Source organism: Pseudophryne corroboree, chromosome 2, assembly GCF_028390025.1.
Source record: "Pseudophryne corroboree isolate aPseCor3 chromosome 2, aPseCor3.hap2, whole genome shotgun sequence".
NCBI lineage: Eukaryota > Metazoa > Chordata > Amphibia > Anura > Myobatrachidae > Pseudophryne > Pseudophryne corroboree.
Genome location: NC_086445.1, coordinates 80,665,174 through 80,691,107, shown reverse-complemented (window position 1 = coordinate 80,691,107; position 25,934 = coordinate 80,665,174). Strand labels below are relative to the sequence as shown.

Below are 25,934 nucleotides of genomic sequence, written 5' to 3'. Positions count from 1 at the left end.
CACTTGTGGGAGTCCACAACACCCATAGAGTGGGAATAGATCCTGTGGCAAGCGCAGCAATCTTTCAAGGGGACTCTTTACGCTCGCCATGCTACAGGTATACTGGCGGCCGGTATGTCGCTGTCGATATATTGACAGCCGGCATCCCGGCCACTGGTAAATCATACTGATTCCCTTCCTACACCTAGCATCTATACACATGATGGAACTAGATGCCCCAGTGCGGCTGAGACACTCCGAGAGATACAGCATACCGTAACGTATTTTGCTCACATTTTGCGTCTTATTCACATCACAGATGCAGCAAAACACCACTCACAGTGTACTACAGACGCTGCAACCTTAACTATGCAGGAATTTGTTCTAAACACTTAAAAAGTCACAGATGAAGCTCAGCGAAGATTAATGTGAGAAAAAGCTGCGTCCGCTGCACAGTAGTACTTCTGATACAGATTCAGACTCAGCCACACACATATATACAAATGTCACACATCATATTGATCAGTGGAGTTTAGCAGAGTAGTTTTGTCACTTCAAATTGTTTTATTTATGCTACTGAGAAAGAAATGCGCACGCCTGGGTCCTGGTGCACCGAGTGGTGCTATATGGCGTGACTCGAGCAGCAGTGTTTAAGGACATGTCTGTATAAGCACTTCCTTAGTTAGAAGTACAGCAAAGCTATGTTTATATAGTATTCCATTATAGCGTGGTTGACAAGCTACAGCCGTTTGGGGGCGGGCATGGCCAGCGTTTCAGAAAACAAGGGCATGACTGCCATATTTTATGGGCGCACCGTGGCCAATGGCTGCATCCTTGGACACATCTTCACTGGCCCCGGCTGTGTGAAAAAAATGGCCAACCAGAGTGACCTTAGTGTACTGCATTATCACTGGTAGTAAGTAACCAGCATTGCTAAACAGGTTCCACTTCATTTCTGTGTCCTGCGGCAAACTTTTTATTAGCTCTTCTTATATAACATTTACAGAGTTTTCTGTCCTTTTTTTAGAATACAGATATGTTCCTTTTCATCCAGCCGGCGAAAGGGCCACATGTGCGGCCGCATCGCGATTACAAATTACTGCTCCCACGTGTGACCCATGTGCGGGGGAGATCCTATGGACCGTGGGGGTGTGTGCAGTGCACGCGCATGGCTGTGAGCACACTAGTCGCGGCAAACGACCCTCGTTTTCTGAAACTAGGGGAATAGATGAGCTGCGACATATGAGCTGATTGTCGCTGGCTGGAGGAGAAGACTGACTTGTGTTTGTTGTAGAAGATTAAAGATTTTCTTGAAAAACTAAATTAGTTTATATTTTGTTTGCAAAGGAGCCTCTCAGTTACATTGGTGCTGTTTGTGCTATACTGTTTTTGTTATTGGTGTAATAATCAAGATTCTACCATAACAATTATCTTCCAGCAATACAATCTAGAGTTGACCGATCTATTCCAGCCCATGCTTGTCAGCGCCCTGAAGGTAAAAAAGAAGGATGTCTGTGACGTTCCCCGTGCTGTCCACCTGCTCCCAGAATTGTGCTACATCACTGGTAGGGACCATCTATATATACATTCCCCGGGAGAGGGTATAAATAGCAGGGGGGGGGGGAATCATGCTCTGCTTCTTCAGTTTTTCATGTTTTATCTATGTGGAAAGGTGGTGGTTGTGGCGGGTTCTATTGCCCAATATTTAGTGATAATCTATTAGATGGGGAGTTGGGGTGTGGGCCCTTTTATCATAGTATATTTGCGCCTATATCCCCGAAAGCACCCATTTTTAAGTAACACCTGAATGTAAGAATCCTGCTGCGATTCCTCTGTTGCCGCCGATAGCCGCATCCCCCCATAGCTTTCTATGGTGGATGCGATGCTCCAAGATTTACCAGTATCCCGAATGCAATGCATTCCTGATATTGGCCCCGCAGCTATGGGTTACAGATCACATAGCTGGTCGGCAGAAGGGTCCCCCAGAAGTGGTCTTAGCTGATCCCTGGCAGCTGTCACAGCACGTCGCAGGGACGGGCGCCTTTCCTTGCATGTACTGGATAGTACATCCAGCTGATAGGATCGCATAAGATCCCACCTAGATCGCATATATGTTGTTATACTGTATATTTAGTTGTGTATATTAGCTGCTCTATGTCCAGTCTATGGAATTTATTCTGGGCTGTCTGAGTTACTTGTCGCTGTTTCCATTGCTCCGCATGGATAAACACTCTGAAGAGCGCTGAGTAAAATCTGTCATCTGTGCAAATGTGTCTGGAACGCTAAACAAAACGTCAGGTGCTGCTGGGGCTCGTCCTGCTTATCTGCATGAATCTAGGACAATGAAATCATTGGGAGTCAGTCCTTATTTTGATCAAGATCTATAAACTAGCAATCTGGTGTCAAGGTCTCCTTAAGTTTTTTACAAGCCCAATGACATCTGCGCTTCAGACGCTGGGGCAGATGTGTTAACCTGGAGAAGGGATAAAGTGATAAAGCAGTGATAAGTGCAAGGTGATAACTCACCAGCCAATCATTAGTTTTGAAAAATGACAGTTAGGAGCTGATTGGCTTGTGCATTATCACCTTCCACTTATCACTGCTTTATCCCTTCTCCAGGCTTAATATGCCTGCCCCACTATTAGATTGTTAATTCAGATCATATGCACTAACCTCCCAGGGCATCTTAACAAGGGCTTGTTTGTAAACCACTCTAATCGATTAGCACTGCAGCCGCTCCCGTCAGCGCTGTGGCAGCATGTGCGCTGAGATGTGGTGTCATTTGGAGGTCTTCGGAGTGTCAGTCTGGCCGAGGCTGGTGAGCATAGCATACACTGTGAGAGTCTAGATGTGGGGACAACGGGGGTTATTCGGAGATTTTGCTATCTTGGCAAAATCTGCGACCACTGAAATCACATGCTGAGGGCCGCCCAGCACAGGCCACGGTGTGATGCCACCCCGTGATGTGATCGCAATTCAATTGTGATTGCATCGCAAAGACCTCAAATAGAGATTGACTCCTGCCTACGCAGCATGGCTGCTTAGGCAGGAGCACCGCCGCCATATTTCCGATCACAGGAAATGCAGGTGACGTCATCGACTGGCCATGAAAATGGCCCCTCAACGCCGTGTCGCCACCCCCAGACAACCGCCTCCTTTCAATCACTATGCGATCGCATTATTCCGGGATCTGATCGCATAGTAGAGGGTCGCACACATGCATTGCAGACGTTGCTTGTGCGCAGTTTCCCAAAAATCGCCCATTTGTGATTTTCGGGACACTGCGTCCGTCTCTGAATAGCCCTCCTTCGTGCCAGCAGGGAGGGGGGATTTTATTAAAAAAATAATAAGTGGAGGACTTTATAGATACACAAAGAAGTTACATTAATCAAGCAGTGTCATTATTATTTCTGCACTGTAGCTGACAACGGCTGAGAATGAAGTCCGTTTCATACCACAGCTTTGGGAGATCTTAATTATCTGGCTACAAGCTTGCCATAGCATGTGCCTTACTTAGAGTAGATTTCCTTAAGGGATGAGTGCAATATTCAATTCTTGGCAACCCTTCTCCCCATCAAGATGGAGCTCTAACAAGACACGTGTGTTTCCTGACATAAGTGCAGTGTGTCTTTACAACACGCCGATCCTGACACAAAGCTGACTGAGACTCAACAAGCTGCCCTAATGAATGAAGCATTGTTCCGTACTGCTGTTGCGCAGATGATGTAGACACGCGGCACCGCCAAAGGAAGCATGTGTCATTAAATATTTAGATGTAAGAAAGATACAGCATACATTACGCCAGAAAATCTGTCAATCGCCCACTCAGCATTTATGATACTAATTTGCCAGCCTATAACATGCAGCTTGTCCTGTGATAATTAACTGCTTGGGTGCCAACAAATAAACATTATTTATTCTGAAATAGCATAGTGGATGGGAAGAAAAAATATTGGCGTTGGAAATCTAGGAAGAAAAGGAATTTACGTAATAATGTAAGTGCTACAATTCCAGAAAGAGTAAATGCAATTATATCATTCATTCAATTACACGTGAGCTGCCATTGTGCATTTGTAATTCTGGTTCTGCTTGCACCTCCATAGACTGCAAACAGAATCACAGCCAATGGCTATGCCCCCCTCCCGGCTTGCATTTGGCTTTTACATTTGGCCCTCAGGCTTCCATGACGTACTGTAGGAGCTGATGGAGAGATGAAAGCTGATGGAGAGATGAAAGATATCGCGGCTTCTGTGATCGTCTACTGCGTCCGAGTACGCACATTGTACCATCTGCATGAATATCGCCCATTTGAGTTCAGCACGCCCAGAAACTAAGACCGTCATGCCCCCGTTTTCTGGAATGCTGTCCATCGCCGCACCTTCCCTATCCCCTAGCTGCACTGCGGCTTATAGAACACTGCAACCTTCGTTGCAGAAACAGATTTGCACATGCAGAGTATGGACCCTATGCATGCGAAGATCACTTAAGCAGAGATGTACTTGAACCATCGGAAGCCATTTTGGCTGCTTTTCCGGATGATTGAATCAACTCCTTGGTTATCCTATGTACTGCAGAATGAACGAGTGCTTTCCTAAATTGACGTTATTGCAATCCTATAATTCCTGCTTAGTTCATCTTGCTCAGATTTAATAGCAATGTCATTGCAGAAAAAAAAGAAAATAATGTAACAAAAAAAAATCAGCTTTCATAGAACAGCCCTACAGATGGGATAGACGTAAATTTATACTATGAAAAGTGTCGCAGGTGTCGCAGATAACCCGCATTCATTTCACATGATATAGGGCCTCATTCAGGTTGGATCGCAGTGTGGACCCAGGGCGGAGATGGAGCGTCGCGGGGGTGGCAACGTTGAAATGGGGTCAGCGACGGGGAAACCGTGGGCGTGACAGGGGCATGATTGTGGCGGCTGCGTGAGGTCACACGCAGATGCAGCGATTGGAAGCATGGCAGCGCGCATCCTGCGCCGGCAGGAGGTATCCTTAATTTTTGCTAACAAGCATCGCAATTTCTGCTTGTTGAAGGGGGGGAGGCAGTGGTCAGCATGTTGGGCAGCCTTGCCCTGCGATAGACGGCCCCCAGCATGCTAACAAAAGGATTGCAAATTCTTCTAATTGGCACAATTTGCAATCCTTACTGAATTAGGTCCCTAGTGTTGCAATAATCCCTGTAATTACTGAGTTGTTATGACATTAAGGGTTTGTTGATTGTGTCTGTGGCGCCCCTGTAAATTCTGGGGTGAGAGTGAAGCTGGGTGGCCTAATAATGCTTTTTCTCATGAAGGCCACTAGTAGCAGCGCGCTTCAGAAGGGGTAGGGCAGATACTGAGAACAGGTGCAGGTTAGTAGGATAGCCTGTGGCTGTAGCAGTAAGTAAGATATCTTGGAGCAGACTTTACACTGGAACTGGGTGCTGGGAACACAAATTAAGCGGACTGCAGAAAACACTGGAACTGTGTGCTCTAATGGAACAGGCTGCGGTAATATATTCTTGATGTAATACCAGAACAGGTTTTGCTGGATTATTCTGGTGGGAAATGCTATGAAACAATTACTGAAGCAGGTTTGCTGAAACACACTGAGGCAGAATGCTATGAAGTAAATCTGGAGCAGTTGCTGAACCAGAAGCTTGTGCACTGATCCTCAGAGAGAGTTGTACCGTTGGCAATGTGTTGTCAGCAGTTCCTGGTTTAAATAGGGTGCTCTAGGCACTTATAGGCTGAGCAGAACATGTGACTGAAGTTGCTGGAAGCTGGTTGGCAGAGCAGGTCATGTGATCCAATCCAAGATGGTGGCACCCATAATTTAGAACGTCGGGAAACGCAGGGAATAGAAAGCCAGCCACAATAAGATATAAATTCTTAAGCAATTTGATAGTGCTGCAGGTGGTCTGCGAGGACATGGAGGACCGCAGGTAATGGGGCCCCAGACTCTGGCATGTGAAATGAGCTACATTAATTGAGTAAAGCAATGACAGCAATATTGCCGCCCAGCTCAGTGGCTAAATCTGACCTCGTCACCTAGTCTGTGGAAAGCTATAAATGTTGCAACAAAGGCTGTTTCATCTGTATGCTGACGCAGATCTTGAAGTCCATGTACAAAGCACAGTCAGTGGGTAGCACCAGCCATCACAGCACATTAAGTGCACATTAGAAGTGTGGTGCAGTGTTTTACAGAGGTGTAAATAAATAAATGTGAGTCCAGCATCCCTCAAGGACTCACTAGGTTCTGATCTGATGTTTGGATGAATATTTACAAGGCCCATCTTGTTTTTCAATTAAGTCAATGGTTATGTGTTGTACACAAATGTACTGGCATGCTTACACCGTGGGATTCCATCACACCCCTTTGCTATGTGTAAGTGTTATGATGAATTGTTGCCTACTTGTGATTTACGCTCCCAGTGAATGTACTGTAGTCTTACCTGTATTACACATTCATGTGATAAGTGACACAGGCACTCTGGGATCCTATGTTTCTCTAATACTGGTGCCAGAGGTGTTTTCAGCTATTGTACACGTTAGATTGTGCAAGAATTTCCATTGCTGCTTTTACAGCCAACTTCAGTCCCCAAATCTTCAAGTGGTGTGTAACAGGGTCTCCCATAATAACATGGGAGCATTCCTAGAGACATTTACTCTTTATACTTTACCAATGTTTCTCAAACAGTATAAAAAACCCTGCAGCTGTGCCCACATTGCTGGTGGGACACCCACAGTGCATTGCGTTCTGTGCAGTGGTAGCTTTGTTACCCTCTGCGGAATGAACACACTGGGGCTCACAAAGATTTCGAAGCACCTTAGAAAGATGTGTTCATTCGTAGCATGCGCGCCAGGATTAGCAGTGTGTGTAATGACGCCACGCGGTAGCGTAGAGAAAGCATATTGATATCGTAGGCATAGTGTAGAGATTTAATGTGAAAGGAAAGTTGTGTTGCCGTATTTATACACATTATTATAATGAGGTGTGTGACAAGAACACTGGGATAGTGTTTGAGGGCAGGTATGTTTGTCCCAGGTTCTTGTCTTACATGTTTTAGAAAATGAAAACTTCTAGGAAAAATGCTTTTGTTTTGTCAGAACCTTTTCAGTTTGCTGTAAAAGCTGGGTAAAGGCTCTGAGAGAGAGATAAGGCGAGTTCTAGACATTGGGCCCAGTTCGGGTCTTTGGCCTCACAGAGGGCTAATCAGGGTTTCAGCTGTGTAAGAGTGTTATAGGGCTGCTAGCCTGATTAGTATGGGCAGACTGCCTGGGAAGACTGGAGGGATCTGTGTGAGAGAAACACGCTTCTGGATACAAGTGAGCTATACAGTGTTTACTGGAGAACCCTGTGTTTTTGTTTAGTGATAGTTAGGAACATCTTGTGTTTAGTTAGTGCCGGACAGGCAAGGTATTTTCTTTTGGTGTTTGTTTTATTTTCTGTTTCAATAAAACTGGCCGGGGCCAGTTGTACCAGAAACTGGACTTGTGTTGTTTCTCAGCTGCTGCGTGCTGCCATATTCCCCAGGAAGAGGCGCCTTGCACCCCTACAGTGTTACAACTTGGTGGAGAATGCGAGCATGCCGCTCTGCGCATAAGTGAAAGCAGCAGCTTTATGAGGCCTGCAGAACACGGTGGTTTATGCAGATACAGCCCAGTGTGAAGTTGCTGAGACTCACCCCGAGGGTTTGATATATGTCCTGGGTGAAAGCAGCTACAAAGCCGCCTGAAAAATCTGTCGACATGGAGGAACTGCTTAAAGCCCTGCTGCAAGCTACAGCGGCACAGCAGGAGGCCATCAGACAGCAGCAGGTGGCAGTGGAGGAAAATTGGAGGCAACAGCGTCAGGATAGAGAGGCCTTAGCAGAAGTGGTGCAGAGACTTGCAGCTCGGGTTGGAGATGTGGCCGTCAGTGCTCCGACCAGCTCTAGTTCTATACGGGCCAGTCACTTCCTGCAGAAAATGACAGAGGCTGATGATGTGGAGGCCTACCTGACCACGTTTGAAAGGACTGCCGAGCGTGAGAACTGGCCGAAAGCGCAGTGGACCAGTCTGCTGGCACCTTTTTTGTCAGGTGAGCCCCAAAAAGCGTACTTTAATTTAAGCCCTGCTGAGGCTCGGGACTATGATAAACTAAAGACTGAGATCCTGACCCGCCTGGGAGTCACGCTGTCAGTACGAGCACAACGGGTGCACCGTTGGGTGTACGCCATGGAGAAGCCTCCGCACTCCCAGATGCACGACCTTATTCAGCTAACAAAAAAATGGCTACAGCCAGAGACATTAACTGGTCCCCAGATGGTTGAAAGAGTCGTCGTGGACCGCTACTTGAGATCTTTGCCCATGGTCCTGCGCAAGTGGGTGAGCCATGGAAACCCGGGTACTGCTGACCAATTAGTGGACATGGTAGAGCGGTATTTGGCAGCAGAGGAACTACTGATGACCACCCAGCAACCCATAGATCCTCGACAGCGCCCTTCAGTAAAGACTGGTAAGACTGTTCCGTGGGAAAACGTTGCTGGGCGGTTAAGAGAACGCAAGGCTGGAGAGACTGTAAACACTGGCCCTGGAGACAGGCCAATGGGGCTAGAATGGTCTAAGTTGCCCAAACGGGTTGATAATCGTGTGGTTAAATGTTTTAGATGTGGTATGCCAGGTCATGTTATTGCCAATTGCCCAGTCATGCAAGAACCCATGCAATGTGATGCTGCCTTTGAATGTCGCAGAATGTCTTTCTTTGCTAGGTTAGCCTGTACTGTGGTACCTTCACCTGAGCTGGAAAAACAAATGTGTGATGTGTTCTTAGAGGGTAACCGGGTAGAGGCCTTGCTAGATTCAGGAAGTTTAGTTACCCTCGTGAAAGCTGGGTTAGTGAACCCCTTAAAGGTCCAGCAAATACCTATTGGGGTAACTTGCATACATGGGGATACCCAATATTACGTCACTGCTGAAGTGAATATAGAAACTTGTTGTGGGTCAGCAATGGTTAAAGTAGGACTGGTCCCCACCTTGGTGCATAAGGCCATAATAGGGAGGGATTTTCCTCATTTTTGGAAACTGTGGGAATCACGTTTATCAACATGTGAGAAGTGAAGAGCCAGTTGGTAATACCGGTGATTGTATGGATGTACGTGTGTCTTCGGAACTTTCTGACCCTTTGCCTTTTGCCAGTTTGGCTGGGGAAGTGACAGACGGGGAGTCCAGTGAGGACCCTCTTGCTGGGAACAGAGACATAGTGGTTAGAAACGAAAGTGTGCCTGACCTGGAGGTAAAAAGGGATCTGTTTGCATCTGAACAGTTAAAGGATCCTACCTTGATAAAGGCTAGAGAGAATGTTAAGATTGTTAATGGGGAGCCTGTGGTACCAGGTGACAGGGTTACGTATCCCCACATGGCCATCTGTAATGAGCTCTTGTACCACATTGTCAAAAAGGGTGAGGATGTGGTGGAACAGCTGGTAGTACCCCAGCCTTACCGGAGAACGGTACTAGATTTAGCTCATAGTCACGTTACAGCAGGACATTTAGGGGCAGAAAAAACCACTGAAAGAGTTTTACAAAGGTTCTTTTTGCCAGGGGTTTATAAAGAAGTGTCTGAATATTGTTCTTCCTGTCCTGAATGCCAGTATCATGCCCCTAGACCCCATTTCAGGAGCCCACTAGTTCCTATGCCTATTATAGAGGTCCCGTTTGACAGAATAGCCATGGGTCTCGTGGGGCCCTTGTTAAAGTCCGCTCGGGGCCATCAGTATATCCTGGTAATAATGGACTATGCCACTCGATATCCTGAGGCTGTCCCTTTACGCACTATCACAACCAAGGCGATAGCTAGGGAGCTGGTGCAGGTTTTTAGTAAAGTGGGAATACCAAAAGAAATTTTGACTGACCAAGGTACTCCATTTATGTCAAGGGTCATGAAAGAATTGTGCAAATTATTTAAGGTCACTCACCTCAGGACGTCCATTTACCATCCCCAAACTGATGGGTTGGTGGAAAGGTTTAATAAAACATTAAAAAGTATGTTAAAAAAGGTGGTTGATAAAGATGGGAAAAACTGGGATTGTTTGTTGCCCTACTTGTTAATGGCCGTCAGAGAAGTTCATCAGTCCTCTACGGGGTTTTCTCCATTTGATTTGTTGTATGGTAGACACCCCAGAGGGCTGTTGGACGTGGCCAAAGAGACGTGGGAAGGACAGCCCACTCCTTATAGAAGCGTTATTGAACATGTAACACAAATGCAGGATAGGATTGCAGCCGTGGTACCTGTTGTCAGAGAGCACATGGAACAGGCCCAAAGTGCTCAACAGAGGGTCTATAACCGGAGTGCCAAGATACGGGAATTTGCTCCTGGAGATAGAGTTCTTGTTTTGGTACCCACTGTGGAAGGCAAATTCCTAGCTAAATGGCAGGGTCCATTTGAGATTAGGGAAAAAGTGAATGAGGTTAATTACAAATTATACCAGCCGGGAAAGAGGAAACCCGAACAGATCTACCATGTTAACTTAATCAAACCCTGGAAAGATAGGTTGTCTCTGTCAGCGGAGCCTTGCCCTTCGGTGTCTTCCCCCCGGTTGCTTCCTGCAGTGAAAGTGTCAGAGACATTATCAGCTGATCAGAACAATCAGGTTAAAGAATTTCTCATCCAAAATAGGGAGATATTTTCAGAGCTGCCTGGCCGAACGACCATAATAAAACATGACATTGTCACAGAACCAGGGGTCAGGGTTCATTTAAAGCCATATAGGATTCCTGAAGCTCAGCGAGAAGCTATTTCTAAAGAAGTTAAAACCATGTTAGAACTTGGAGTCATAGAGGAGTCTAACAGTGAGTGGTCCAGTCCCATAGTGCTCATCCCGAAGCCCGACGGTAGCATACACTTCTGTAATGACTTTCGTAAGTTAAATGAGGTGTCCAAGTTTGACGCATACCCCATGCCCCGTGTGGATGAGCTTGTAGAAAGGCTGGGAACAGCCAGGTTTCTCACCACATTGGACCTGACCAAAGGTTACTGGCAAATACCTTTATCTGATAGCGCCAAAGAAAAAACAGCCTTCTCGGTTCCGGAGGGGCTGTACCAGTATAAGATGTTACCCTTTGGGTTGCATGGGGCTCCAGCAACCTTTCAACGGGCGATGGATAAAATTTTGAGGCCCCATAGAAAATATGCAGCTGCCTATTTGGATGATGTGGTAATTCACAGTACAGACTGGGGGTCCCATTTGGTTAAAGTACAAGCAGTACTGGACTCAATCAGAGAGGCAGGGTTAACTGCTAACCCAAAGAAGTGCTGCCTCGCAATGGAGGAGGTCAAATACTTGAGCTTCACCATAGGCAGAGGTCTGATTAGGCCCCAATTGAATAAAATTGATGCTATTCAAAACTGGCCTCGTCCAGTGAATAAAAAACAGGTAAGGGCTTTTTTGGGAATTACTGGGTACTATAGACGGTTTATTCCCAATTTTGCGACCACAGCGGTGCCGTTGTCAGACCTTACCAAAGGGAAGCAGTCAAATATGGTGAAATGGAACCCTGATGCAGAAAAAGCGTTCCAAGCGTTAAAAGTGGCTTTGTGTTCACAACCGGTGTTGATAACACCAGATTTTTCAAAAGAATTTGTGGTACAGACAGATGCCTCAGAGGTAGGGATAGGTGCTGTGCTGTCCCAAACCAGAGATGGGGACGAACACCCTATCATTTATTTGAGTAGGAAACTCAATGAGCATGAAAAAAGGTATGCCATTGTGGAAAAGGAGGCTTTGGCCATTAAGTGGGCACTAGATACCTTGAGATATTACCTCTTGGGTAGACAATTCAGACTAGTGACAGACCATGCCCCTTTAAAATGGATGTATGTAAATAGAGGCAAGAATGCTCGTGTAACTAGATGGTTTCTAGCGTTGCAGGACTTTAAGTTTACGGTCGAACATAGACCGGGAACACAATTGGCCAACGCAGATGCATTGTCTCGCATCTTCTGTTTGGGGGCTACAAGTGTTCCGGCCCCTAGGTCGAAACAAGGGAGGGGGATATGTGACAAGAACACTGGGATAGTGTTTGAGGGCAGGTATGTTTGTCCCAGGTTCTTGTCTTACATGTTTTAGAAAATGAAAACTTCTAGGAAAAATGCTTTTGTTTTGTCAGAACCTTTTCAGTTTGCTGTAAAAGCTGGGTAAAGGCTCTGAGAGAGAGATAAGGCGAGTTCTAGACATTGGGCCCAGTTCGGGTCTTTGGCCTCACAGAGGGCTAATCAGGGTTTCAGCTGTGTAAGAGTGTTATAGGGCTGCTAGCCTGATTAGTATGGGCAGACTGCCTGGGAAGACTGGAGGGATCTGTGTGAGAGAAACACGCTTCTGGATACAAGTGAGCTATACAGTGTTTACTGGAGAACCCTGTGTTTTTGTTTAGTGATAGTTAGGAACATCTTGTGTTTAGTTAGTGCCGGACAGGCAAGGTATTTTCTATTGGTGTTTGTTTTATTTTCTGTTTCAATAAAACTGGCCGGGGCCAGTTGTACCAGAAACTGGACTTGTGTTGTTTCTCAGCTGCTGCGTGCTGCCATATTCCCCAGGAAGAGGCGCCTTGCACCCCTACAGTGTTACAGGTGTCAGACACACAAGAAAGATTAGAGTCATGACAGGTTTTAAGGGGTGTGGTATATTTTGTCTGCATTCGTTATATCGGCATTCATATTGTCAACATGGAGAATGATGACACGATTGTAAAATCAACATGATTAGAATATTAAAATAAGTCCCTGGTGGTCTAGTGTCAACTTACCAAGTGCAGCAGCTTCACCAGTGTGTTCTGAGTCCAGAGAGGATGTCCTGATGAGTTCCAGCTCATTATGTGGTGCTTCTGATGGTAACCCTCCCGCTAGTTCCAAAACCTAACTTCCTCTCCTGCAGCCTAACCCTACCCCTAGTGCCTAACACTCCACTCCCGCAGCCTAACCCTTGCCCAGTGCCTAACCCTCCCCCATAATGCTTAACCTTCCCCTCTCACAGCCTAATCCTCCCTTCCTGCAGCCTAACCCTCGCCCAGTGCCTAACACTCCCCTCCCGCAGCCTAACCCTCGCCCAGTGCCTAACCCACCCCCATAATACTTAACCTTCCCCTCCCACAGCCTAACCGGAATGTAGTTATGTGACTGGCAGTCAGGAGACCGCCGGGAACCCATCCCCTCACAATCACGACAGTCTCCCGACCACGCAAACCAAACCCGCCTATCCCTCCCTCTAGTGCCAAAACCTAACTTCAGCTAGTGCTTAACACTCCCCTAGTGTGCCTAACACTACTGCAGCTAAACAATATCCCTCCACCTAGTGTGCAACCCTCCCCTCCCACAGCCTAACCCTTCACATAGTGCCTAACTGTCCCTGCTAATGCCTAACCCTTCCCTCCCGCAGCCTAACCCTTCACATAGTGCCTAACTGTCCCTGCTAATGCCTAACACTTCCCTCCCGCAGCCTAACCTTTACCCTCCCCCTAGTGCCAAACTCTCCCCGAGTGCATAACCCTTCCCTCCCACAGCCTAACCCTAACCACCTAGTGCCTAACCCTCTCCCGAAAGGCTCTTATGGTACCACAGATGGAAGTGCCCTATTCAGCCTAGGTGATATAAAGGCTCTGATGGTTCCACACGTGTAAATGCATGACTCGGCCTAGCAGGTATAATGGCTCTCATTATACCCCACCTGCAAATGCACTCAGCATAGCATATATAAGACTCTCACGGTACCACATGTGGAAATGCACAACTCAGCCTAGCAGGTATATAGGCTCTCATGATACCACACGTGGAAGTGTAACACTCGGCCTAGCAGGTATAAGGCTGTCATGATACCACACATGGAAGTGCACTTTTCAACACAGCATAGCATGCATAAAAGCTCTCATTATACCACACGTGGAAGTCCACCTCTCAGCCTAGAAGGTATAATGGCTATCATGATCCGACACGTGGAAGTGCACCACTCGGCCTAGAAGGAATAAAGGCTCTTATGATGCCACACTTGGAAGCGCACCACTCGGCCTAACAGATATAAAGGCTTTGATGATGCCACATGTGGACATGCACTGGTTGACCTAGCAGATATAACGGCTCTCATTATACCACATGTGGAAGTGCACCATTCAGCCTAGCAGATATAATGGCTATCATGATCCCACACGTGGAAGTGCACCACTCGGCCTAGCAGATATAATCGCTATCATAATCCCACACGTGGAAGTGCACCACTCGGCCTAGAAGGTATAAAGGCTCTTATGATACCACACCTGGAAGTGCACCACTCGGCCTAGAAGGTATAAAGGCTCTTATGATACCACACATGGAAGTGCACTTCTCTACATAGCATAAAAGCTCTCATTATACCACACGTGGAAGTGCACCTCTCAGCCTAGCAGGTGTAATGGCTATCATGATCCCACACGTAAAAAGGGCACCACTCGGCCTAGAAGGAATAAAGGCTCTTATGATGCCACACTTGGAAGCGCACCACTCGGTCTAACAGATATAAAGGCTTTGATGATGCCACATGTGGACATGCACTGGCTGACCTAGCAGATATAAAGGCTCTCATTATACCATACGTGGAAGTGCACCTCTCAGCCTAGCAGATATAATGGCTATCATGATCCCACACGTGGAAGTGCACCACTCGGCCTAGAAGGTATAATAAAGGCTCTTATGATGCCACACGTGGAAGTGCACCACTCGGCCTAGCAGATATAAAGGCTTTGATAATGCCACATGTGGACGTGTACTGGTTGACCTAGCAGATAAAATGGCTATCATGATCCCACACTTGGAAGCGCACCACTCGACCTAGCAGATAAAAAGGCTCTCATGATCCCACACTTGGAAGTGCACCACTCGGCCTAGCAGATATAAAGGTTCTCATTATACCACACGTTGAAGCTATAAAGATAAAGCAACATATTTAGAAAAGGATGTAAGAAGTGAAATAAAATTGAAAGACACTGAAATATTGTGGTGAGTGAATGGGTGACCGCTTAATACTGTTCCATACAGATATTATAATACATATTCCATATTATTACTTTTTAGTCAAATTTAGGGTGCAGTCTGAAAATGGAAACGATGAAGGGCTTTTTGCCAGTCCTGTGCCAGAGAGGAAGACTGCTGGGCTTTGAAGAGAATGCTTCCAGGCTACTTGGCCAATATGGTTTCTGTCTTTCCCAGTTCGGGTGTGGGTGGAATCTTGGCTCTCCTGTATACTGTTGGTATCTGTCTCTCCTTGTACTGGTACTACAGTATATACAGAATAGTGGGGGTCATTCCGAGTTGTTCGCTCGTTATTTTTTTCTCGCAACAGAGCGATTAGTCGCTAATGCGCATGCGCAATGTCCGCAGTGCGACTGCGCCAAGTAAATTTGCTATGCAGTTAGGTATTTTACTCACGGCATTACAAGGTTATTTTCTTCGTTCTGGTGATCGTAATGTGATTGACAGGAAGTGGGTGTTTCTGGGCGGAAACTGCCCGTTTTATGGGTGTGTGCGAAAAAACGCTACCGTTTCTGGGAAAAACGCGGGAGTGGCTGGAGAAACAGAGGAGTGTCTGGGCGAACGCTGGGAGTGTTTGTGACGTCAAACCAGGAACGACAAGCACTGAACTGATCGCAGATGCCGAGTAAGTCTGGAGCTACTCAGAAACTGCTAAGAAGTGTCTATTCGCAATTTTGCTAATCTTTCGTTGGCAATTTTGATAAGCTAAGATTCACTCCCAGTAGGCGGCGGCTTAGCGTGTGCAAAGGTGCTAAAAGCAGCTTGCGAGCGAACAACTTGGAATGACCCCCAGTATTTCATATGAAAGTCCCTAGCTCTAAGTGGTTCCACCATTCAATACAATTACTAAGATCACCAGACAATTTCTACTAAGGTGCCACAGCATTTTAAAGAGTGGACTCCCCTCTTTCATATGCAGGTGTCTTAGGCATAATTCCACCCCCACCCTCTGTCCAATGCTGAAGATGGAGGAGAAGGAAGACACAGAGGGGAACTTCTGACTGTCACTCTGCAGCTGCAGTGGCCGGGTGCATCGTCGCTCACTGCACTGGGTGATCAGTGGTCTCAGGCTGAAGCTGTCTGCTGCTGTATAGGGATAGGTGGGCTTCCCGGGACTTACATGACTACACTTTTGGTAGCAGTGCCTCCGGTAACAGCTGCTCTGGGTGCTAGTGCTTGCCGGCAAATCAGAAGCAACGTTATTAGAGCCGCCAAATATCAGACAGCCAACGAGCAGTGTGGGGGCCCCGCTGCTGCTTCCTTTGTAATGCAGCAGGAGGCGTCTGATATAAGTAGATGACTCCTGCTTCCACATCTGCAGCACCATCGGCCAGCTACGTGATCCATGGGGTCGCGCAAGCCAGCTGCTCCAGTTCCTTCAAAGAGACAAGGAAATCTCCGCCTTCTGACGGAGGTCCTGTCCTCGGCAATCTCCCCAAAACGGAGGCCGTTGGCGCCCCTACGCAGCAGTAGACTCAATTGCTGACAGTCTGCAGCCGTAATGCGTCCAGCGACACAGGTCCCGTGCTGCACATGTGCAGTATGGGTCCGGTGCATACGCAAATTACCGAACATCAGTACTTTGCGCTGTATGCCACACATCCAACTTCATCTGGGTTAGACACGTAGTTTGAAAAGGGATGCCTCTTCTTAAAACAATGGTGCCCTAGTCTTTATTGGCACTACCTGGTCAGCATCGGGGGCTGCCCAGAGCCAATCAGAATGGCTTTATTAACAGTGGGAGGGATTTAGATGCACTCAGCCAATCAGAAATGGCAACTGATAGTTATCATTATCAGTCCGTACTTTGCACCAGGGTGGAGCACCCGCCTGTGATCCATATGCGTCGTTTTTGTTGTCAGTATGTGCGCAAGCATTGTCTTAAACTTGCGCTTCCCCCAACCACTGTTCTGTCTCAGTACAAGGGGTCATAAGTCTCCCAATGAACGGATGCATATGGTGGGTATGCACAGTAAAAATAACACTGTTTGCAATAAAGAACAAAGTTTGTGCTTTCAACTCTTCATGAGCCCCATAGTTGGTATATCAAGAAAAAGTGGAGAAGTTGCCCATAGCAACCTGTCACCTTCTACCTAGCATTTTACATAATGTATTTGAAAATTGCTAGCTAAAAGCATATATGTTGCTATGGGCAACCTCCCCACTCTTTAGAATGTATGCTACACCTCACCGTAAGTTACTTGTATTATGTAACTATAGATGATTACAGGATGTTGTTAATGTCCCGGTGTTCAGGATACCGACGCCGAAATCCAGACCGCCGAAGTGCTGATAGCGCTTGCCACGGCTATTCCCACTCATGAGTTTCCACTACACTCCAGAAATTTTAAAAAGATGTAATTATTGGCCAATTAAAAACGATTAATAACTTCTAAGTGACTAATTAGTCATTAAGGGGGTGTCCCAGGGGTCCAGAACCAAATCCCAATATTCTTAAAATACAGATCTTGCACGACTTTTCACCTGCTCAGGAGGTGGTGAAAAGAGATTTGTGTTGAATATCGGAATTTCGCAATAAAAGCCCTGATTTTACTACGAAAACTGGATTTCGCAGACAATTGAATCTCCCCTCTAAAGCCAAAACGTAAAAGTTATGATTAGTGATTATGAATATAGCATAGATTCCAATAGATCAATATGCTGCATGTGATGGAAGCAGTATGTTATGCCGGCGCTTGAAATACCGATGCCGGTATCCCGAAGTTTAAAATACAGGGGTGAGTACCCTCTCCCCACCCCTCTAACTCTAACGCACCCTACCCACAGCTTAAACCTAGCCTCCCCCTTTAATGCCTAACCCTAACCACCCCCCAGAGGTGCCTAAACCCCTACCCCCGTCCCCGCTGCCTAATCCTAACCCTCCCCCTCATCCTGACCCTAACCTCCCCCTGGGATGCCTAATCCTAACCCACCTTCCCTGCAGCTTAACCCTTACCACCCCAGCCTAAGCCTAACCAACCCCACTCCCACACACCCGCCCCGCCAGCTATACTTACAGACGGGATGCTGGCTGTCAGGATTCCGGCGTCGGTATCCCGGCCCATTCGGGGTTCTAACGTCTGGATTCAGAAGGGTGTCGGCATTCCGGCGTTGGCATTTTCTTCACCACATCCACATATGATAAATAGATTGCATACCTATAAAATCCCGGTCCATTTTGTGGATGATTTCTATCCCCTATATAACAGTCAAAAAATAAAATATTGACAACTCAATTTCTTTCCACCCAGAAATCCTTGGACACTTCAATTAATATAAATTTTCTGCTGTTTGAGTTCTTGGATATTGCTGACATTGTCATAGCATCAGCGCCGTTCAGTATCTGACTGTTGCCATCTGTACATATAGTTGGAGATGGGAGAGCCAGCAGCTGCATGTTGTTAATTGCCATTTCTGCATTATCACTAGGACTGTCGAGCCGGGCACTTACGGACTTCCGCCTGATGAAGGACCTGTCCATGGAAACACAATTAAACCCGGAGCGCAGGCAACAGAGATTGCAGCGGCTGGCAGAAAACATTGAGGAGTAATTCATTTAACTTGTTGTTGACTTGTTACCATTCCAGGAATTGTGCGTTAAATCACTTCTCAGATAAATTACTAAGAGCTTGTAAATTCTTGTGTCCCTTTGCTGGGCCAAGAGAGCAGGTTAGAGTTGTGTATTGTGATATTGCAGTCAGTAGTATTAGAGTTCGTCATTGATTGTACAGTCCATGTGCCTTTATAGAGAAGAGCATTTCCATTTAACAATAAAAAAGGTAGGGAGAAGACCTTCACCTTCATGTCAAATCAAGCCACTAATTGATCCACTTTCCTTCAGTTCTTCAGCTCAATGTCGCCAGCGAGGCATTATTATACTGTTCAGCAGGACACGTCTGCAGTATAAGCTAGATGTTGTAAGTTCTAAGGGGGTAATTCCAAGTTGATCGCAGCAGGATTTTTGATAGCAACTGGGCAAAACCATGTGCACTGCTGGGGAGGCAGATATAACATGTGCAGAGAGAGTTAGATTTGGGTGTGGTGTGTTCAATCTGCAATCTAATTTGCAGTGTAAAAATAAAGCAGCCAGTATTTACCCTGCACAGAAAAAAAATAACCCACCCAAATCTAACTCTCTCTGCACATGTTATATCTGCCTCCCCTGCAGTGCACATGGTTTTGCCCAGTTGCTATCAAAAATCCTGCTGCGATCAACTTGGAATTACCCCCTAAAAGCGTAATACAGATGTGTCCATACACACCTATCCTCAGTTTGTACCAAACACCCGCTTAGTGCGCTATGAACTTTGCATGTTATCCGGACCCAGGACTTTATTCAGAGATGGGTGCAGATTGCAGCGTACACACCAAGATCTGCGTCCATCTCACTTGCTGGGGGCCGCCCAGCACAGGGCAAGACCGCCCTTCTTGTGTGGCGCCGCCTCACGATGCATCCGTAATTACATTGCGGACGCATCTAACTAAGGTTGATCCCTGGCGCGCTGTCAGGCAGTTCACCATTTTCTCTAACGTCCTAGTGGATGCTGGGAACTCCGTAAGGACCATGGGGAATAGCGGGCTCCGAAGGAGGCTGGGCACTCTAGAAAGATTTAGGACTACCTGGTGTGCACTGGCTCCTCCCACTATGACCCTCCTCCAAGCCTCAGTTAGATTTCGTGCCCGGCCGAGGTTGGATGCACACTAGGGGCTCTCCTGAGCCCTTAGAAAGAAAGTATAGTTTTAGGTTTTTTATTTTCAGTGAGACCTGCTGGCAACAGGCTCACTGCAGCGAGGGACTAAGGGGAGAAGAAGCGAACTCGCCTGCTTGCAGCCGGATTGGGCTTCTTAGGCTACTGGACACCATTAGCTCCAGAGGGATCGACCGCAGGCCCAGTCCTTGGTGTTCGGTCCCAGGGCCGCGCCGCCGTCCCCCTTACAGAGCCAGAAGCAAGAAGAGGTCCGGAAAAACGGCGGCAGAAGACATCAGTCTTCACCAAGGTAGCGCACAGCACTGCAGCTGTGCGCCATTGCTCCTCATGCACACTTCACACTCCGGTCACTGAGGGTGCAGGGCGCTTGGGGGGGGGGGCGCCCTGAGCTGCAATAAAAACACCTTGGCTGGCAAAAATACCACAATATATAGCCCTAGAGGCTATATATGTGGTAAATACCCCTGCCAGAATCCAGAAAAAAGCGGGAGAATAGGCCGCGGAAAAGGGGCGGAGCTATCTCCCTCAGACACACTGGCGCCATTTCTCCTTCACAGATCCGCTGGAAGGAAGCTCCCTGGCTCTCCCCTGCAGTCTACACTTCAGAACAGGGTAAAAACAGAGAGGGGGGCACTAAATTTGGGCGCATTACATATATAATATAAAAAGCAGCTATAGGGGACATAACTCAGTTAGTCCCTGCATTATATAGCGCTCTGGTGTGTGCTGGCATACTCTCACTCTGTCCCCCCAAAGGGCTTTTGTGGGTCCTGTCCTCATTCGGAGCATTCCTTGTGTGTGTGCGGTGTGTCGGTACGGCTGTGTCGACATGTTTGATGAGGATAATGATGTGGAGGCGGAGCAGATGCCTTTAGAAGGGATGTCACATCCCTGCGGGGCAGACACCTGAGTGGATGGGCTTATGGAAAGTAATGAGTGCACGTATAGACTCCCTATATAAGAAAATCGACGACATGCCAAATGTGGGACAGCCGTCTTCTCAGCTCGTGCCTGCCCAGGCGTCGCATGGGTCGTCAGGGGCTTTAAAACGCCCGCTACCTCAAGCAGACCCAGATGTCGACACTGATACTGACGCCAGTGTCGACGACGATGAGTCAAACCTGATGCCCACTAAGGTCATTCACTGTATGATTGAGGCAATGAAAGAGGTGTTAAACATTTCTGATATAACTACTGGTACCACTAAAAAGGGTATTATGTTTGGAGAGAAAAAACTACCCGTAGTTTTTCCCCCATCAGATGAATTAAATGAAGTGTGTGAAGAAGCGTGGGCTTTCCCTGATAAAAAATTGGTAATTCCTAAGAAGGTACCAATGGCGTTCCCTTTCCCGCCAGAGGATAGGTCACGTTGGGAAACACCCCCTAGAGTGGATAAAGCGCTCACACGTTTGTCTAAAAAGGTGGCACTACCGTCTCAGGATACGGCCGCCCTCAAGGAACCTGCTGATAGAAAGCAGGAGGCGATACTGAAGTCTGTATATACACACACAGGCATTATACTTAGGCCAGCTATTGCGTCAGCTTGGATGTGCAGTGCTGCCGCTGCTTGGTCAGATAAACTGTCAGAAAATATTGACACATTAGACAGAGACACGATCCTGTTAACCATAGACCATGTAAAAGATTCAGTCTTATATATGAGAGATGCACAGAGGGAAATCTGCCGACTGGCATCTAAAGTAAGTGCATTGTCCATTTCTGCTAGGAGAGGCTTATGGACTCGCCAGTGGACAGGAGATGCAGATTCTAAAAAGCACATGGAAGTGTTGCCTTATAAGGGTGAGGAATTATTTGGGGATGGTCTCTCGGACCTAGTTTCCACAGCAACGTCTGGGAAGTCAGCATTTTTACCCCATGTCCCCTCACAGCCTAAGAAGGCGCCGTTTTATCAGGTTCAGTCCTTTCGGACCCAGAAAAACAGGCGTGGAAAAGGCGGGTCTTTTCTGTCTAGAGGCAGAGGTAGGGGAAAAAGGCTGCAACAAACAGCAGGTTCCCAGGAGCAAAAGTCCTCCCCCGCTTCTTCTTCCAAGTCCGCCGCATGACGGTGGGGCTCCACAGGCGGAGCCAGGTACGGTGGGGGGTCGCCTCAAAAATTTCAGCGATCAGTGGGTTCGCTCACAGGTGGATCCCTGGATCCTGCAAATAGTATCTCGGGTACAAGCTGGAATTCGAGGCGTCCCCACCGGTTCCTAAAATCTGCCTTGCCAATTGCTCCCTCAGACAGGGAGGCGGTGCTAACGGCAATTCACAAGCTGTATTCTCAGCAGGTGATAATCAAGGTACCCCTACTTCAACAAGGCCGGGGTTATAATTCCACAGTATTTGTGGTACCGAAACCGGACGGTTCGGTGAGACCCATTCTAAATTTGAAATCCTTGAACACATACATAAAGAAATTCAAGTTCAAGATGGAATCGCTCAGGGCGGTTATTGCAAGCCTGGACGAGGGGGATTACATGGTATCCCTGGACATCAAGGATGCTTACTTGCATGTCCCCATTTACCATCCTCACCAGGAGTACCTCAGATTTGTGGTACAGGATTGCCATTACCAATTCCAGACGCTGCCGTTTGGACTGTCCACGGCACCGAGGGTATTTACCAAGGTTATGGCGGAAATGATGATACTCCTTCGAAGAAAGGGAGTTTTAATTATCCCGTACTTGGACAATCTCCTAATAAAAGCGAGGTCCAAGGAACAGTTGTTGGTGGGAGTAGCACTATCTCAGGAGGTGCTGCACCAGCACGGCTGGATTCTGAATATCCCAAAGTCACAGCTGGTTCCGACGACACGGCTACTGTTCCTGGGTATGATTCTGGATACAGTCCAGAAAAAGGTGTTTCTCCCGGAGGAGAAAGCCAGGGAGTTGTCATCTCTAGTCAGAGACCTCCTGAAACCAAAACAGGTATCAGTGCATCGCTGCACGCGGGTCCTGGGAAAGATGGTGGCTTCTTACGAAGCAATTCCCTTCGGCAGGTTCCATGCCAGAATCTTTCAGTGGGACCTGTTGGACCAGTGGTCCGGATCGCATCTTCAGATGCATCGCTTGATAACCCTGTCTCCAAGAACCAGGGTGTCGCTACTGTGGTGGCTGCAGAGTGCCCATCTTCTAGAGGGCCGCAGGTTTGGCATACAGGACTGGGTCCTGGTGACCACGGATGCCAGCCTTCGAGGCTGGGGGGCAGTCACACAGGGAAGAAACTTCCAAGGACTATGGTCGAGTCAGGAGACTTCCCTTCACATAAATATTCTGGAATTAAGGGCCATCTACAATGCCTTAAGTCAAGCAAAATCCCTGCTCCTACACCAGCCGGTGCTGATCCAGTCAGACAACATCACGGCAGTCGCCCATGTAAATCGACAGGGCGGCACAAGAAGCAGGATGGCGATGGCGGAAGCCACAAGAATTCTCCGATGGGCGGAGAATCATGTACTAGCACTGTCAGCAGTGTTCATTCCGGGAGTGGACAACTGGGAAGCAGACTTCCTCAGCAGACACGACCTCCACCCGGGAGAGTGGGGACTTCATCCAGAAGTCTTCCAGATGCTGGTAAACCGTTGGGAAAAACCACAGGTGGACATGATGGCGTCCCGCCTCAACAAAAAGTTAAAAAGATATTGCGCCAGGTCAAGGGACCCTCAGGCGATAGCTGTGGAAGCTCTAGTGACACCGTGGGTGTACCAGTCGGTTTATGTGTTCCCTCCTCTGCCTCTCATACCAAAGGTATTGAGAATAATAAGAAAGCGAGGAGTAAACACCATTCTCGTGGTTCCGGATTGGCCAAGACGAGCGTGGTACCCGGAACTTCAAGAGATGCTCTCAGAGGACCCGTGGCCTCTACCGCTCAGACAGGACCTGCTACAACAGGGGCCCTGTCTGTTCCAAGACTTACCGCGGCTGCGTTTGACGGCATGGCGGTTGAACACCGGATCCTAAAGGAAAAGGGTATTCCGGAAGAAGTCATTCCTACGCTTATTAAGGCCAGGAAAGATGTTACGGCAAAGCATTATCACCGCATATGGCGGAAATATGTTGCATGGTGCGAGGCCAAAAGGGCCCCAACAGAGGAATTTCAACTAGGTCGATTTCTGCATTTCCTGCAAGCAGGAGTGAATATGGGCCTAAAACTAGGCTCCATTAAAGTACAGATCTCGGCTCTGTCGATTTTCTTTCAAAAAGAACTAGCTTCAGTACCTGAAGTTAAGACATTTGTGAAAGGAGTGCTGCATATTCAGCCCCCATTTGTGCCTCCTGTGGCACCTTGGGATCTCAACGTGATGTTGAGTTTCTTAAAATCACATTGGTTTGAGCCACTAAAAACCGTGGATCTGAAATATCTCACGTGGAAAGTGGTCATGTTATTGGCCTTGGCTTCAGCCAGGCGAGTGTCAGAATTGGCGGCTTTATCATGTAAAAGCCCTTATCTGATTTTCCATATGGATAGGGCAGAATTGAGGACTCGTCCCCAGTTTCTCCCTAAGGTGGTGTCAGCGTTTCACCTGAACCAGCCTATTGTGGTGCCTGCGGCTACTAAGGACTTGGAGGACTCCAAGTTGCTAGACGTTGTCAGGGCCCTGAAAATATATGTTTCCAGGACGGCTGGAGTCAGAAAATCTGACTCGCTGTTTATCCTGTATGCACCCAACAAGCTGGGTGCTCCTGCTTCTAAGCAGTCTATTGCTCGCTGGATTTGTAGTACAATACAGCTTGCACATTCTGTGGCAGGCATGCCACAGCCAAAATCTGTAAATGCCCATTCCACAAGGAAGGTGGGCTCATCTTGGGCGGCTGCCCGAGGGGTCTCGGCTTTACAACTTTGCCGAGCAGCTACTTGGTCAGGGGCAAACACGTTTGCAAAATTCTACAAATTTGATACCCTGGCTGAGGAGGACCTGGAGTTCTCTCATTCGGTGCTACAGAGTCATCCGCACTCTCCCGCCCGTTTGGGAGCTTTGGTATAATCCCCATGGTCCTTACGGAGTTCCCAGCATCCACTAGGACGTTAGAGAAAATAAGAATTTACTCACCGGTAATTCTATTTCTCGTAGTCCGTAGTGGATGCTGGGCGCCCATCCCAAGTGCGGATTGTCTGCAATACTTGTAAATAGTTATTGTTAACAAAAGGGTTATTGTTGAGCCATCTGTTGAGAGGCTCAGTTGTTTTCATACTGTCAAACTGGATATAGTATCACGAGTTGGTGTGGCTGGTAAGAGTCTTACCCGGGATTCTAAATCCTTCCTTATTATGTCTGCTCGTCCGGGCACGGTGTCCTAACTGAGGCTTGGAGGAGGGTCATAGTGGGAGGAGCCAGTGCACACCAGGTAGTCCTAAATCTTTCTAGAGTGCCCAGCCTCCTTCGGAGCCCGCTATTCCCCATGGTCCTTACGGAGTTCCCAGCATCCACTACGGACTACGAGAAATAGAATTACCGGTGAGTAAATTCTTATTTTTTTCATCGGAGCGGCTGTGTGTGACGCTCCTGACACACCCGCGTTCGTCCTGCCATGCCCCCAAACACATTGCGGCTGCATCTTACCGGGATGTGGCCGCAATGTTTGTGCGCGGTTTGCCGATACAGGTGCTGCGGGGAGAAGCAGCGGCCAGGTTTGAATAAGGCCCTAAAACTTCAGTCCTATGTACCTAGGGCCTAATGCAGAGTTATACACTAATGCAATTGCAACTGCGATTTTCTAGGCTACGGAACTGTTAATGTTAGCCAGTGAAGCAGCCGGCCAAAAATGAAAAGACACCCACTGGAGCTGTTGCAAACTCATTGGTGATTGCGTACACAATGGCAGCTTATACACAATAAAAAGGAACATTGGCTGCTCGAGTAGGTATATGGCTACGCCGACTGGCCACGGCAGTAGTGACACAGGCGCCATGTTTCTCTGCGTACATGATCGCAGCTGACGTCAGATATACACCCAGAAAACGTCCATGACACGCCAGCCTTTTCCCAACCACTCCCCTAAATCCAGAAAGAAATTGGCGCTAGAGAGCTGAATAAATAAAAATATATCACAATTTTATTAATACTCTGTATAATCCTATTGTTGCAACATTCGTTAAAAAAGGTTAAATTTAATAAGGGCATAGTATAGCACTGCATTCAATAAAAAGTTCCATATAGAAATATATAGAATTGTAAAAAGTGCTGGAACTCAAAGATTAAAGTTCATCCGAATGTTATAGCCACA

At 47.4% G+C, this 25,934-nt stretch overlaps 1 protein-coding gene across 4 annotated transcripts in view; it reads left to right on the top strand.

The window, feature by feature from the left end:
- PIWIL4 (piwi like RNA-mediated gene silencing 4) overlaps positions 1 to 25,934 on the top strand; it is a 733,536-nt gene that overhangs the window by 514,780 nt on the left and 192,822 nt on the right. For all 4 annotated transcript variants that reach the window (XM_063951459.1, XM_063951461.1, XM_063951460.1 and 1 more), the window contains 2 exons: positions 1,418 to 1,544; positions 18,431 to 18,548. In XM_063951459.1, the coding sequence (XP_063807529.1) occupies positions 1,418 to 1,544; positions 18,431 to 18,548 (245 nt within the window). The remainder of the gene's footprint in view (positions 1 to 1,417; positions 1,545 to 18,430; positions 18,549 to 25,934) is intronic.